Source organism: Berghia stephanieae, chromosome 13, assembly GCF_034508935.2.
Source record: "Berghia stephanieae isolate SIO BIC M18660-M18661 chromosome 13, UCSD_Bste_1.3, whole genome shotgun sequence".
NCBI lineage: Eukaryota > Metazoa > Mollusca > Gastropoda > Nudibranchia > Aeolidiidae > Berghia > Berghia stephanieae.
The window spans coordinates 10,211,418-10,225,587 of NC_088372.1; the positions used below are offsets into that span (position 1 = coordinate 10,211,418).

A 14,170-nucleotide genomic window follows, 5' to 3' on the forward strand; every position below is an offset into this window, starting at 1 on the left:
TAAAGATGATAATGGTGATTATTTTTCTGACTATGTCAAAAAAAAATTCCAGAGGCAGGAATATGACTTTGATGAAGTCATCTTTACCTATATGAATGACATGCTTATTTAGCATTCCTTCTACATCAAATCATGGCAGTCATACTTCCAGTAAGAAATAACACCCACTATTTTAATGTATTGTATTTATCACTCTCCTCTCCAATGATGCCCTTATTTTTAAAAAAAATAATTGAATCTTCAGTTTGTCGAAGAGTTTCAGTCAATTTTTATAGAGCTCATTTACAGGTCTAAGTACAGAACAGCCCGTTTTCTATCATCAGTGGGCAGGTTAGGTTGTATGTCTTGAATTGCGATTGTTCAGACAAGGGTGGTCGCTGTATTGCTCCTCCCTTCACAGTTAGGAGATTGTTTTATTGTTCTCCGCCAAAGCGGTGCTCACCTTGTGGTCAGACTCCTCTGCCTAGGCTTTGCGGTACTACTAGGGAAAGAGATAGATTGAGAAAAAGAGAAAGGAAAAAAAAAAGAGAGAGAGAGAGAGAGAGAGAGAGAGAGAGAGAGAGAGAGAGAGAGAGAGAGAGAGAGAGAGAGAGAGAGAGAGAGAGAGAGAGAAAGAAAGAGAGATAGGGAAAGAAAGATGGGGAAAGAAAGAGGGGGATAGAGAAAGAATGAAAGAAAGAAAGAGGGAGAGAGAAACAAAGAAAGAAAGAAAGAAAGAAAGAGAGAGAGAAAGAGAGAGAGAGAGAGAGAGAGAGAGAGAGAGAGAGAGAGAGAGAGAGAGAGAGAGAGAGAGAGAGGGGGATTGGGAAGGAATGAAAGAAAGAGAGGAGAGAGAAAAAGAGAGAAGGAGAGAGAAAAAGAGAGATATAGAAAGAAAGGGATAGAGAAAGAATGAAAGAAAGAGTGTGTGTGTGTGTGTGTGAGAGAGAGAGAGAGAGAGAGAGAGAGAGAGAGAGAGAGAGAGAGAGAGAGAGAGAGAGAGAGAGAGAGAGAGAGAGAGAGAGAGAGAGAGAAAGAAATAAAGAAAGGGATAGAGAAAGAATGAAAGAAAGAGTGAGAGAGAGAGAGAAGGGGGGGGGGGGAAGAAAGAAAGAGGGACAGAGATAGAAAAAAAGAGAATGTAAAAAAAAAGAGAGAGAAAGAGAAAGAGAAAGAAAGAAAGACATAGAGAAAGAATAAAAGAAAGAGGGAGGGAGAGAGAGAGGGAGAGAGAGAGAGAGAGAGAGAGAGAGAGAGAGAGAGAGAGAGAGAGAGAGAGAGAGAGAGAGAGAGAGAGAGACTGCTAACTCGCCGCACCTGAACGAAGTAAGTGAGTTTTAGAGCTAAATTAGCGTCTACTCAGCCTATCATTTACTATCTATAAATCTATTACCGCAAGCCGTAAAATTAGCCACGAGAACCATCTTTACGGGACTGTAAAAATAGCCCCGAGAACCATCTTTACGGGACTGTAAAAATAGCCCCGAGAACCATCTTTACGGGACTGTAAAAATAGCCACTGCGAATTTTTAAAATTAAAATTGTGTCTATCTATAGACGACTACTAATTCCAGTCATATAGACGTCTATTATTATTATATTTAAGTTCATCACATAAAGAACAATATTATAAATAGAACACTGCTAAGTGAAACACTGATCACAGCACTGGAAAAAAAAATCATCACGTTTTTCAGACTTGTTCACATTCAAATTCAAATCTACTGGAATTTGAAAATTTTAATTATATAAATTTTGTAAACAAAAGAGAAGAACCCATATAGCATTAATACATGAAGACAAATCAGACATAATAATACGACCAGATGCGAGTAATGAGTAATGTGAAATTTTAGGTTCGAAGTGGCAATTTGGACTCGAGTCTGAATAGTCTCCTGTGGTTATTTGGACTCAAATTCTATTATGCGTGCTCAGTGAAACACAATTCAGCAGAGGGCAGAACTGATAAAGTAACAGAAGAAGATTTCATGAGAAATCCTGTTTTGCTCATATCAAACTGACTCAGCTCATAACCCCTGCTTCGGACTGTAGAAGGAGTGTTACCTGTTTAACACTGTCAGACTATGTTAATTAAGAAATAAAATTGTCCTGATTTTGTTTGGACATCACATTTGTTTGTTTTAACAAGGCCTTTCCTTTAGACCACAGTTACTTTAACTGACTTACGTTACTTTTGAAGAGTTTTAACTCTTTTCTTTTTAATTTCTAACTGGACTTCCAATTGATCAATGATTTTGTCTTTCTTATCAAATAAAGCGGGTTTAGGCGACCTGTTAATAGCAACTAGAATTGTTATTTTGATTTGCATCAATTCTATGTAATTATCAATATTTTAAATATATTTAAAAAAACAAAAAACACTGCCATGGAAGACTATTCGGACTGAGTCCAAATAAACTGTTGATTGGATATGCAGATTGGAATTTGAGTCTGAATAGCCACGGGAGACTATTCAGACTCTAGTCTGAATAGCCGAAGCCTTTTAGGTTGGTCTTTTATTATAATTATTATAATAAATTCATTTATTCATTCCCATCAATAAAATTTATGAACTTAATAACCTAAGTCTCATTTTTGTTGACCATATATTCAATTTTTAGCCTAAAAATCACATTTTAGTGGGTGTATATTGCTTTCTATAAAAACTCACCATTTTTTTCTTCATTAATTTGCTAATTCTACAGGGACAGCCATGGCTCCCACAACCAATTGTGATAGAACAGACTGTAGTGCAAATACAAAGTATGAGATGACCGTGTCAGACTTCATCGACTATTGGGAGGAATACATGGATAACGGTCATCCCTCGTCAGATGAGTGTCTCTATTTGAAAGACTGGCACTTTACAAGGTTGGACATATTGAGCTTTTATATAGCGCAATATCCACTAAATGTGCTCAAAGCGCTTTACAAGGGGTTCTTGGCTAACAGCAACATTTAACATGTAAGACGGGACATGATGCCTGTTAGGCAATATTAACATTTTTTTCGCACAGAGACAACGCTGTTACCGGCCAGGTACTCATTTTACACCTGAGTATGGTGAGAGAATGTGAGTAAAGAGCCTTCTCCAAGGACTCAACTCTGCGCAGAGCGAGGCTCAAACCCAGGACCTTCCGATCCGAAAGGGAGTGTCATACCGCAAGACCACATAGCCACACGATATTACATATTATTTCTTACTGATACGTTGTGTTTAAGTAAATCAATCACCAATTCTACCCACCACATGAATCGTACCAACACATGCATTTAAATGTAACCTTTACAGCCTTATTGAGAGAATTTAGAACTAATCACCCAACTGGCGGTCTAGACACAATAACAAAGAACTGAGTAACGTTATCTACATTTGCTCTATTAATTAAGCTATTAATTGAAGTGTGTGTGTATATATGTGTGTATGTTGTGTGTGTGTGTGTATGTGTTTCGGGGTGGGGGGGGAGCTGAGATGGAGGTGGCCAAGTGTGGCATTATTGTGTAGCTATGTGGTCTAGTGGGATTACACTTGCCTTCAGATTGGAAGTTCCTGGGTTCCAGTTCCAATCGGCGCATTGATGAGTCCTTGGAAAAGGCTCTTTACTCAGATTCTCTCACCATTACAATGATAATTATTAGTTCCTATATTCACAAAGTATTTTTTTCGAGTTACCCCAAGATAACATGCTCTCTTTCCTTTTCTTTTGAATTATGCAAATTCCTTGATTTGCTTTTAAAAAAAAAAAAAAATTAAGTTTTTTCTTCTTTTCAATCTGACATAACAGAACGATGTGGTAGATCACATGTGCCATATTTGTCATTTTTTGTTTTCATTCCTAGGGATTTTCCAGCATTCCACGTCTACACCCCTCCTTCACTGCTTTGTTCTGATTGGTTAAACGAATTCTGGGATACAAGACAAGATATTCAAGGGGCTAAAGAGATGGCAGACGACTACCGTTTTGTTTACTTGGGTCCCAAAAATACCTGGACACCTTTTCACTCCGATGTCCTCAGATCATACAGCTGGTCAGCCAACATTTGTGGTCGCAAAAAGTGGATTTTCTTTCCTCCAGGTTTTTAAAACTTTTAATATTCATTTTAAAAGAAATAAATACAGTTAATGCCGATATTTGGAACACTGCTTTGTGGAATGATCTGCCTGACAGAATTTTTTCTAAATATTTCCTACTGGTCAATCAGAACAATTTCAGAGCATCAGCAAACGTTTTAAGACTTTTTTTTCTCTCCTAGTAATCAAAAACATGAGTATTCCCATTGAAAAGAACGAGAGAGGGGTCATATCTTGCCTCAAATTGAACCAAAAAGTTGGATACTTAGCAATGACATTGAATCCATCACCATCCATTCCATTTACTACAGTATTATGTTATAATTTAGCCAGTTGCCATTCTTGGTAAGCAACAGATAATTATTTAGAGCGTAGGTAATCATTCAATGGTTACAGCTCTTTAAAAAAGAAAAGAAAAAAAAAGAACACAAATCTGATTTTTTCTCTCTCTCTCTCTCTCTCTCTCTCTCTCTCTCTCTCTCTCTCTTCTCTCTCTCTCTCTCTCTCTCTCTCTTTTCTCTCTCTCTTTCTCTCTCTCTCTCTCTCTCTCTCTCTCTCTTTTCTCTCTCTCTCTCTCTCTCTTCTCTCTCTCTCTCTCTTTCTCTCTCTCTCTTCTTTCTCTCTCTCTTCTCTCTCTCTCTTCTCTCTCCTCTCTTCTCTCTCTCTCTCATCTATCTCTTCTCTCTTCTCTCTCTCTCTTCTTTCTCTCTTCTCTTCTCTTCTCTCTCTTCAGTATCTATCTCTCTGTGGTTGGAAATCTAAAGCTGTGCGTTCATTAGGACTGGTATGGTAATTATTTAACAATTCATTTAAATCATATATATTTTATTTTTTGGTAACATCTAGGGGCAGAAGAGAATTTGAGAGATCAGTATGGCCAACTAATTCAGGATCTGAGAAACCCATCCGTCAAAGACACACGAAAATATCCAAAAGCTGAAAATGTCATGGCTGACAAGCCTATTGTGGTCATTCAGAGTCCTGGAGAAATTGTCTTCGTTCCCAGTGGTTGGCACCATCAAGTCTTCAATCTTGTAAGTGCTTCTTTCTCTGGGTTTGTGGTTTTAGTGTTAGTGTTAGGTATGGCACTTGACCTCTCACCTGGAGATCCCTGGTTCAAGTCCCACTTGTTGGCACATTGTTGAGTCCTAGAAAAGTCTCTTTTACTCATGTTCTTTTGTCATACTTAGGTATTAGATGACCACCGGGTAGGAAGTTATAAAATTGTAATGGTGTCTAATTAAGCATTGTGTCTTGTCCTTTTGTGTTACTGGCGGGTGGGATCTGTTGACCTCCCATGGTGAGTGGGGCGGTTGGGATCTGTTGACCTCCCATGGTGAGTGGGGCGGGTGGGATCTGTTGACCTCCCATGGTGAGTGGGGCAGTGGGATCTGTTGACCTCCCATGGTGAGTGGGACGGGTGGGATCTGTTGACCTCCCATGGTGAGTGGGGATGGGTGGGATCTGTTGACCTCCCATGGTGAGTGGGGCGGGTGGGATCTGTTGACCTCCCATGGTGAGTGGGGCGGGTGGGATCTGTTGTCCTCCCATGGTGAGTGGGGCAGTGGGATCTGTTGACCTCCCATGGTGAGTGGGACGGGTGGGATCTGTTGACCTCCCATGGTGAGTGGGGCGGGTGGGATATGTTGACCTCCCATGGTGAGTGGGGCGGGTGGGATCTGTTGACCTCCCATGGTTAGTGGGGCAGTGGGATCTGTTGACCTCCCATGGTGAGTGGGACGGGTGGGATCTGTTGACCTCCCATGGTGAGTGGGGATGGGTGGGATCTGTTGACCTCTCATGGTGAGTGGGGCGGGTGGGATCTGTTGACCTCCCATGGTGAGTGGGGCGGGTGGGATCTGTTGAACTCCCATGGTGAGTGGGGCAGTCGGATCTGTTGACCTCCCATGGTGAGTGGGACGGGTGGGATCTGTTGACCTCCCATGGTGAGTGGGGATGGGTGGGATCTGTTGACCTCCCATGGTGAGTGGGGCGGGTGGGATCTGTTGACCTCCCATGGTGAGTGGGGTGGGTGGGATCTGTTGACCTCCCATGGTGAGGGGCGGGTGGGATCTGTTGACCTCCCATGGTGAGTGGGGCGGGTGGGATCTGTTGACCTCCCATAGTGAGTTGGGCGGGTGGGATCTGTTGACCTCCCATGGTGAGTGGGACGGGTGGGACCTGTTGACTCCCATAGTGAGTGGGGTGGATGGGATCTGTTGACCTCCCATGGTGAGTGGGGTGGGTGGGATCTGTTGACCTCCCGTGGTGAGTGGGGCGGATGGGATCTGTTGACCTCCCATGGTGAGTGGGACGGGTGGGATCTCTTGACCTCCCATGGTGAGTGGGGCGGTTGGGATCTGTTGACCTCCCATGGTGAGTGGGGCGGGAGGGATCTGTTGACCTCCCATGGTGAGTGAGGAGAAATTTATGGGAATAAATATGTATATTTAGAATGATTTAAAGCGATTTATTAACATTTTTATTCTTTTGTGAGGGTTTTGAACCTGAAGCTATCCATTTTTGTAATTTTGTTCTTTTTTGTCCTCTTTTCAATTCATACCTCAGGAAGACACCATCTCTATCAACCATAACTGGATCAATGGTTGTAGCGCTCATCTCACCTGGGCTTACCTCAAGTCCCAGCTGGCTCGGGCAAGGCAAGAAATAGCGGATTGTGCCGATATGGATTGCTTTGACAGTCAATGTCAGGTCAGACAAAAACATCCTTTCATCAACACTCACAATAATACACATTCATTTAAAATGTCTGACAATTGGTGGATTTCTTTTATCATCATATTGCACCTTATGTAAACAGATTGACTTAAAACATATGAAAATGTTCAATTTTGTTGGCTGTCAGTTATGAATACAGAAGTCCTTCAGAGCCAAAAGACCAACTTAGCCTGAGTCTATCCTAGTCTCTCTAGTGTTAAAGGAGATGTTTTTTTGTTGTTGTTGTTTTGGATATAGGCTTTAACATCATAGTGGAAATGTAAATCCAAAACTCTGCCTTTTGGATATGGAATGAGTGAAGTTGCTGCAACTCTTTGTAATAGTCAGCCGTGGCTGTTTGCTCTGGCTCATCAAAATTTCAGGAAAAAACCTGCTGGCTAATTGCCCCTTTTTGCTAAAATTATGATAATATCTACCTAAATCATAAAAATAATAGTTAATTTTTAGATATAATTACTAAAATAATCATTCCACACTTGTAACGTCAAATTCAAATAAAGGTTCAATAACCAATACATAATGTTTCAACTAATCCGTCCTTTTCTCCATGTACAGAATTATCCAATACTGTGTTAATGGCTTTCCTAACAACCAATCCCCAAGCCAACCTGCTAAGTAAACTGAAGATTAAATAAGCTTTATTAATACCATTTGTTTCACAACACTCAATTAGGTTGCACAACCTCCATCATATTTCCTTTCTCTCCCCTCCCCCCCCCCTCTCTCTCTCTCTCTCTCTCTCTCTCTCTCTCTCTCTCTCTCTCTCTCTCTCTATCTCTCTCTCTCTCTCTCTCTCTCTCTCTCTCTCTCTATCTCTCTCTCTCTCTCTCTGTCTCCCCCCCCCCCCCCCCCCTCACTCTCACCTCTCTCATTTTATATATATATAAATATATATATATATATATAATATATATATATATATATATATATATATATATATATATATATATATATATATATATATATAATATATATATATATATATTTATGTTTTATACAATTTCTTCTTTTGTTAGAGAATCTTAAAAGCAGATAGTGGAATGAACTACATAGAATTTTACAACTTCTTGGCCACAGTAGCAATTCACAGACTGACAGCCTTAAACGTCTTCCATCAGCATGTAGTAGGAAGTCATAGGAAAAACAACGGTAGATAAAATGCTTTTGTATTTTCCTGTCTTGTCGTCATATTTGTGTTCTGCTTCTCTATTCTCTTCTTTTTATTTATTTATTTATTTATTGATTGATTTATTTATTTATTTATTTATTTATTGATTGATTGATTGATTTATTTATTTATTTATTTATTTATTTATTTATTTATTTATTTATTATTATTATTTTTTTTTTAATTAGAAAAGTGGAATTTTATCTCCTGATTAGGCATCAGCAAGACTCAGCAGTGTGGTCTTTGCTTTGTATCCGAAAGGTACTGAGTTCAACTACCCGCCACATTGAGTGTCTTTGTGCAAAGTACCTTACTCTATCTCATTTTGTGTTGCTGTATGGCAGCTGACGCCTGGATTATTCGAGTCTTCATTTGAAATAGAGCCTTAAAGACAAAGTTACCCTTAGGATGATTAAAGGGATTTAAAGTAATTTTGGATAATAGTAACAAGATTTTCAGGTAGAGTTCAAGCAGAACGTCTGCAGAGAAGGCTGGGTGGGGTTCCTGGCCTTCCACAGTGGGCAGAGATGCACTTACTGTGTCTTCTATACCCCTTATATCTGTTATCCAATTAGCTTTTCTGTCTTTGTCTTGGAATGAGATTACTTGGTTTTGCCCTGGCTCTGGCCATAGTTCTTGGCTAGGAGGGAAACAAACATTCAAATGCATAATTGTTGCTTTGGGAGATGATATGTTTTTTCCCTTGTAAATCATCTCTCAGTTATGTATTGTATATAACCATTTGAGTGTATTCCTCTTAGTGGGATCTTGTGCTGGTTTCTGGGTGAGACATTTAGGTGATATCAGACTGAGTACGCTGATAGTGTGCTCTTAGAATCTACATCTGTTCCCTATTTGAACCATTTCCCCTTTGTCTTAGTTTTTCCTTAATTCCTTTTAATTTTACATCTAGAACCTTTATATTATCCAATTTTCTTCCTTTTTCTGGTGCTGATATGACCTAAATGTGTTGCATGTGCCGTAAAACCCTTAAAAACAAAAACAAACGTCTGCAGAGAAGAAATCCTCCTCGAACAAGTGTTTTGGCCTTTGAGGGCTGGATCACACCAATAAAAATCATGACTCCTAGGTGTCTTTCTACTTTTTTTTTTCTAAGGGAGAACGTGGAAATGCCTCGCAAAAGCATCGTTGAATGAGTTTGAGACCAGATTTCTACAAACATTGCCACTCATCCAGTCACTGATCATGCTCTCCATCACTCGACTGTTCATTTAAATTGAGAAAGCATATTACACTGGTTTGGTTTCGACTGGGCCCTGTCTGGAGTTTTCCTGAGAGTACTGTTTATGTTTATCATGTACTTTGTCACCATCTGAGTGTAACTCTCCTGCTCCTGGTGGCTGGATGGGATATTTTTACCTCTCATAGTTGACAGGGAAATCACTCTTGCTGTGTCTTCTATCCCCTATATCTGATCTCATTCTACTCTTTGTAAATTTTCTATATGGATTTTAATTTTTAAAAAAATTATATTTTAATAGCAATTAGTTGAATGGTGTTATCCATTCATATTTCCTCAGATCTCGATGTTTATGGTGCTGCCAGGGATTCTGACAAAGATGAAGACGTTTCTAGTTCCAAACCCGTTCGTATCAAGGACTGCTCTGTCAATTTTACCCTTTGTCTCTGGCACACGGCCTTGTACAATTTCCCAGACTTGTGCTCTCGTACTGGAACAAAAAATACTTCAAGCCATAATATCAAAGATGATATCATCATCGAATTGTATGTGCAAAAGGACAAGATTTCATTTTCTCCTCCTTCAACTGTGACACCAACCTCGTCATCAAACTTGTCTCCATTACAATGCTCAGAATTGGGAAAGAACCAAGTTACTACTGGAGAATCAAATGGTTATGACATTGATTGCTCTGATTTTTCCAAAACGACATCAATCTCTCAATGCCCAGAACTGAATGAGAGTGCAAAAGTCACTGTAGAATCAAATAGTTGTGATGTTTATTGTTCTGATTTTTCAAAAATGAAAAAGAATAGTAACAATTCTGCATGTTTACTTTCTGAAGTAAGCAATGTTTTGGGATCATCAATAATAGAAAAAAAAGGTTTGTGGAGCTCTCCAAACTTGAAAAGTTCTTCGGGATCATCAAGTATGAAAACAAGTTACTTGAAAAATTCAGACTTGAAAAAAAGTGATGAATCCAGAAAGGAAGTGAATAGTGATGGTGATTTAGGTGAATACAAGTGTTCAAAAAGGGAGCTTGGGTCGAGACATGAACGCTGTCCACATTGGTCTCATTGCGGACCCCGTTTGGCTGTTTTCGATTTGCAACGAATACTTAGTATTCTGCAAGATGTTACTAGTCAACTGGAATGGAAAAATATTGTAGAAGAAGCGTCAAAAGATGGAAAGGTTGGGTGTGCTCTTTTTGAGGAATATTCTGTGCTCAGAGCAAATATTGAAGAATGCATTGGAAAAGTCATGAAATATTTGTCTTAATGAAATAAATTAAAGTATTTCCTAAGAAGAGACATAAAATCCTTCAAGCGGCAATTTAATCTGGTTTCTATTGGATTAGATGTAGACAATTAAAAAAATTACAAACCTGCCTTTCATGTCAAAAGATATTTAAAAAACTTGTTGTTAAGCAGTTGACGAACCACCTTGAATTAAACAATCTCTGGAGTCACTTTCAATCAGCTTATCATAACTATCACTCGACAGAAACTGCACTATTGAGGGTTGTGAATGATTTAAATCACGTTATTGATGAAGGAAAATTGACGTTGCTGAATTTGCTCGACCTGTCTGCAGCCTTTGACACAATTGATCATAAGATTTTGATATGAAGGCTGCAGGATCTATTTGGTTTACTGACAGTGCTCTTGATTGGTTTCAGTCCTATCTTGTGGACAGAAACCAGTTTGTCTCTATTGATGGTGCTCAATCTGAGCAACAACTACTCTTATTTAAGGTTCCTCAGGGATCTGTATTGGCTCTGTCCTCTTTACTCTGTATACTTTTCTACTTGCGGCTAAGATAAAGTCTCACTGCTTAATGCACCACTTGACACTCAAATTTATGACTTAACTATTGCTAATCCTTTATTGATCAAGAAACAAAAATCTGAAAAATGCATTGAAGACGTCAAGGCATGGATGAAAGGAAATTGTTTGAGATTAAATAATGAAAAGACAGAAATTTTGTTGGTTGGCAGTAAGAGAATGAGGGAAAAAGCATGTGAAGGGAGAATGAATGTAAATGGATGCTCTATAAATTTCATTACCCAGATAAAAAATCTTGCAGTGTTGCTTGACAGCGATCTTACATGGGATGCCAGGTTAGCTCTCTGAAAAAGAAGCTAATATTTGAATTAGAGAAAATTTGTAACATTCGGAAATTTATATCAAAAGACAAGTGCAAAAAACTGATATCTTCATTAGTATTTTTGAAACTTGACTACTTCAATTCAATTGTGTGTGGTATATCAAATGAAAAATTAAAAACATTGCAAGTCATTCAGAACAATGCAGCAAGATTAGTGCGGCTATGTGGTCCAGTGGTATGACACTCGCTTTCGGATTGGAAGGTCCTGGGTTCGAGCCTCGCTCAGTGCATAGTTGAGTCCTTGGAGAAGGCTCTTTACTCACATTCTCTCACCATACTCAGGTGTAAAATGAGTACCTGGCCGTTAACAGCGTTGTCTCTGTCACAAAAATTTGTAATATCGCCTGACAGGCGTCATGTCTCGTCCTACATGTTATGTGTTGCTGTTGGTCAGGGACCCCTTGTAAAGCGCTTTGAGCACGTTTAGTGGATATTGCGCTATATAAAAGCTCAAGTTAGTGTTAGGGAAAAAGAAATCGCATGAAACAATCCCTCTTCTTTCTTTTTTTAAAATATATTACAGCATGGTGTAGAAATGCCAGTATTTGTGACATTAAGAAAATTATTTCAGATAATTAATAAGGCCAGGAGTTATACTCACCCAATTTCAAATGTGGAAAAACTGTTCAAGATATTTTGTCTCAGTAAACTGGAGAAAGTTATGAAGGATGGTGATCACCCCCTTCACAAATATATTTAAAAAAAAAAAAAAAAGAATAGAGCTTTTATATAGCGCAATATCCACTAAACTTGCTCCAAAGTGCTTTACAAGAGGTCCCTGGCCAACAGCAACATTTAACATTTAGGACGAGACTGTTAGGCGATGTTACAATTTTTTTTCAGACAAAGACAATGCTGGTAACGGCCAGGTACTCATTTTACACCTGAGCACGGTGAGAGCACCAAAAGTAATTTTGAAAATTTTAGGTAAAATTCTTGTCCATTATCAGACTTTCTTTTTTTTTGGCCTTGGTTGGATTCAATAGTCTGTCACGTCTGCCCAGCAACGAGCAGCTTGGTTGCTTGGTTCCAAACAATGAAAATCTGTACTTCTGAGCAATTTATTTAATTAGATTAAATAGAAAAGGACTAAAATTGGTTTTAATTTATCATGCATTTATTTCTGGCTGTGTTAAATTGAAACCGAGCTCAATGTCATAATTCTTATTAAATTTAGACATTAAAATGGACAGTGAATATAATAGGGTGACCGAATTGGAACCCTGCCCTATCTTTTATATTATAAAGAAAATTGTCACCTACATTTTGACTTTTCAATCAAATCACTATTGTGTCATTCTGCTATAATAAAATCAATAAAATAGAAATGAATTTGGCACTTTAAAGCAATAAAGTCACTTCCAATGATATATCTGACAGTGATTTTTATCAGTATCAGTACAAAGATGGACGTTTCAAAAGAGAAAAACAAAAAGTCCTCCCCCCTGCCCTAAATTCAAATGTTGTACACCAAAGGTTTTCACATGTTCCTGAATAACTGAATATGATGTCAATAGTTACAGTAAGAGCACAATCAACAGGCACGTGAATGAATCTTGCATGTAAAATATATAGAAAATATTTTGATTCTGAAACTTATTTATTTTGTTATTCCTGTTCCTTCCAAATAATTGTGTTTGTGTATGTGTGTGTGTGTAGGGGGGGGGGGGGGGGGGGGGGGGGCTTCTTTTCTTTTCTTTTTTTTCATTTTTTTTTCTCTGTTTGTTGTAATATTTTATTGTCAGTCTTCTGTTCCAGCCTTAAATGAATAATTATGTGCAAGATGCAATAACACAGGCTATGTGGTCATGTGGTATGACACTCGCTTTCGGATTGGAATGTCCTGGGTTCAAGCCTCGCTCGACACAAAGTTGAGTACTTGGAAAAGGCTCTTTACTCACATCCTCTCACCGTACTCAGGTGTGAAATGAGTACCTGGCGGTGGACAGCGTTGTCTCTGTCAGAAAAAAATTTGAAATATCGCCTAACAGGCGTCATGTTTCGTTCTACATGTTACGCGTTGCTGTTGATCAGGGACCCATTGTTTTGCCCTTTGAGCTCATTTAGTGTGCTATATAAAAGCTCAATTTATTTTTTAAATAACACAACAGATTATGGTATTCTTGGGGACACTCTTTGTCGTTTATGGCATATTTTTACTTCTTTTTTTTTTCAATTTATTTGCATAATTTTGGAAGAAAATGGCATTTTCCTAGAGGGACAGGTCTATAAACAATTTATTTTTATACACATAACGATAAAAACCCAATTGAATAACAATGTATAGAAGAAATCCAAATAAAAATGATTTTATTAGGTTTTAAGAAAACTGCTAGTAAGTGCGTGGATTGTTTTAATTAGTTGACATCAGCATCATCAGTGACAGCTTAAGGCGGGAAGAGATTAAGAGATGGATGTTATTCCGCGCGCACAGGCGAAGGTAGAAAATACTGAGCGAGGACGCCATAAGCGCTTGTGGGGCTTCTCTGTATTTCCCTTCTCTGGTGTTAGTTTTGAGATATGAAACTGTTCTCCTTGTAGACCATCTCTCTAACATGTAGTATTATAGTTTTTGTTTTCAATTTATTCTGTAAACGTTTTGAATGTTTTCATCATAGTGGGATCCTTATGTCAGCATAGACTTTGAGGTGATCTCAAACTAAGTGCGTTGATAGTTTGGCTGCTCCATAGGGTTCTTCATCGAGGATCTTCTTGCTCGAGAACATAATGGCAGCTGGCAGCTTTCGATTGATGGCTGGCAATGCCAAATAAAATAATGTTACTAGATTCTTTTTGAAGACATCTCTACGGCTATGTGACTAGTATGCCACTCGCCTTCGGATTG

The 14,170-nt window shown here is 38.7% G+C and overlaps 1 protein-coding gene across 2 annotated transcripts in view; it reads left to right on the forward strand.

The window, feature by feature from the left end:
• Positions 1-12,577, forward strand: part of LOC144958519 (uncharacterized) — a 14,229-nt gene extending 1,652 nt beyond the window's left edge. The window contains exons 2-7 of one of the 2 annotated variants that reach the window (XM_078890544.1): positions 2,685-2,850; positions 3,820-4,055; positions 4,898-5,085; positions 6,620-6,763; positions 7,807-7,939; positions 9,500-11,782. In XM_078890544.1, the coding sequence (XP_078746670.1) occupies positions 2,685-2,850; positions 3,820-4,055; positions 4,898-5,085; positions 6,620-6,763; positions 7,807-7,939; positions 9,500-10,437 (1,805 nt within the window). In that variant the 3' untranslated portion in view covers positions 10,438-11,782. Of the gene's footprint in view, positions 1-2,684; positions 2,851-3,819; positions 4,056-4,897; positions 5,086-6,619; positions 6,764-7,806; positions 7,940-9,499 lie in introns of both variants that reach the window. The other variant, XM_078890543.1, reaches the window with a different exon arrangement.
• The last annotated feature ends 1,593 nt before the right edge of the window (positions 12,578-14,170 follow it).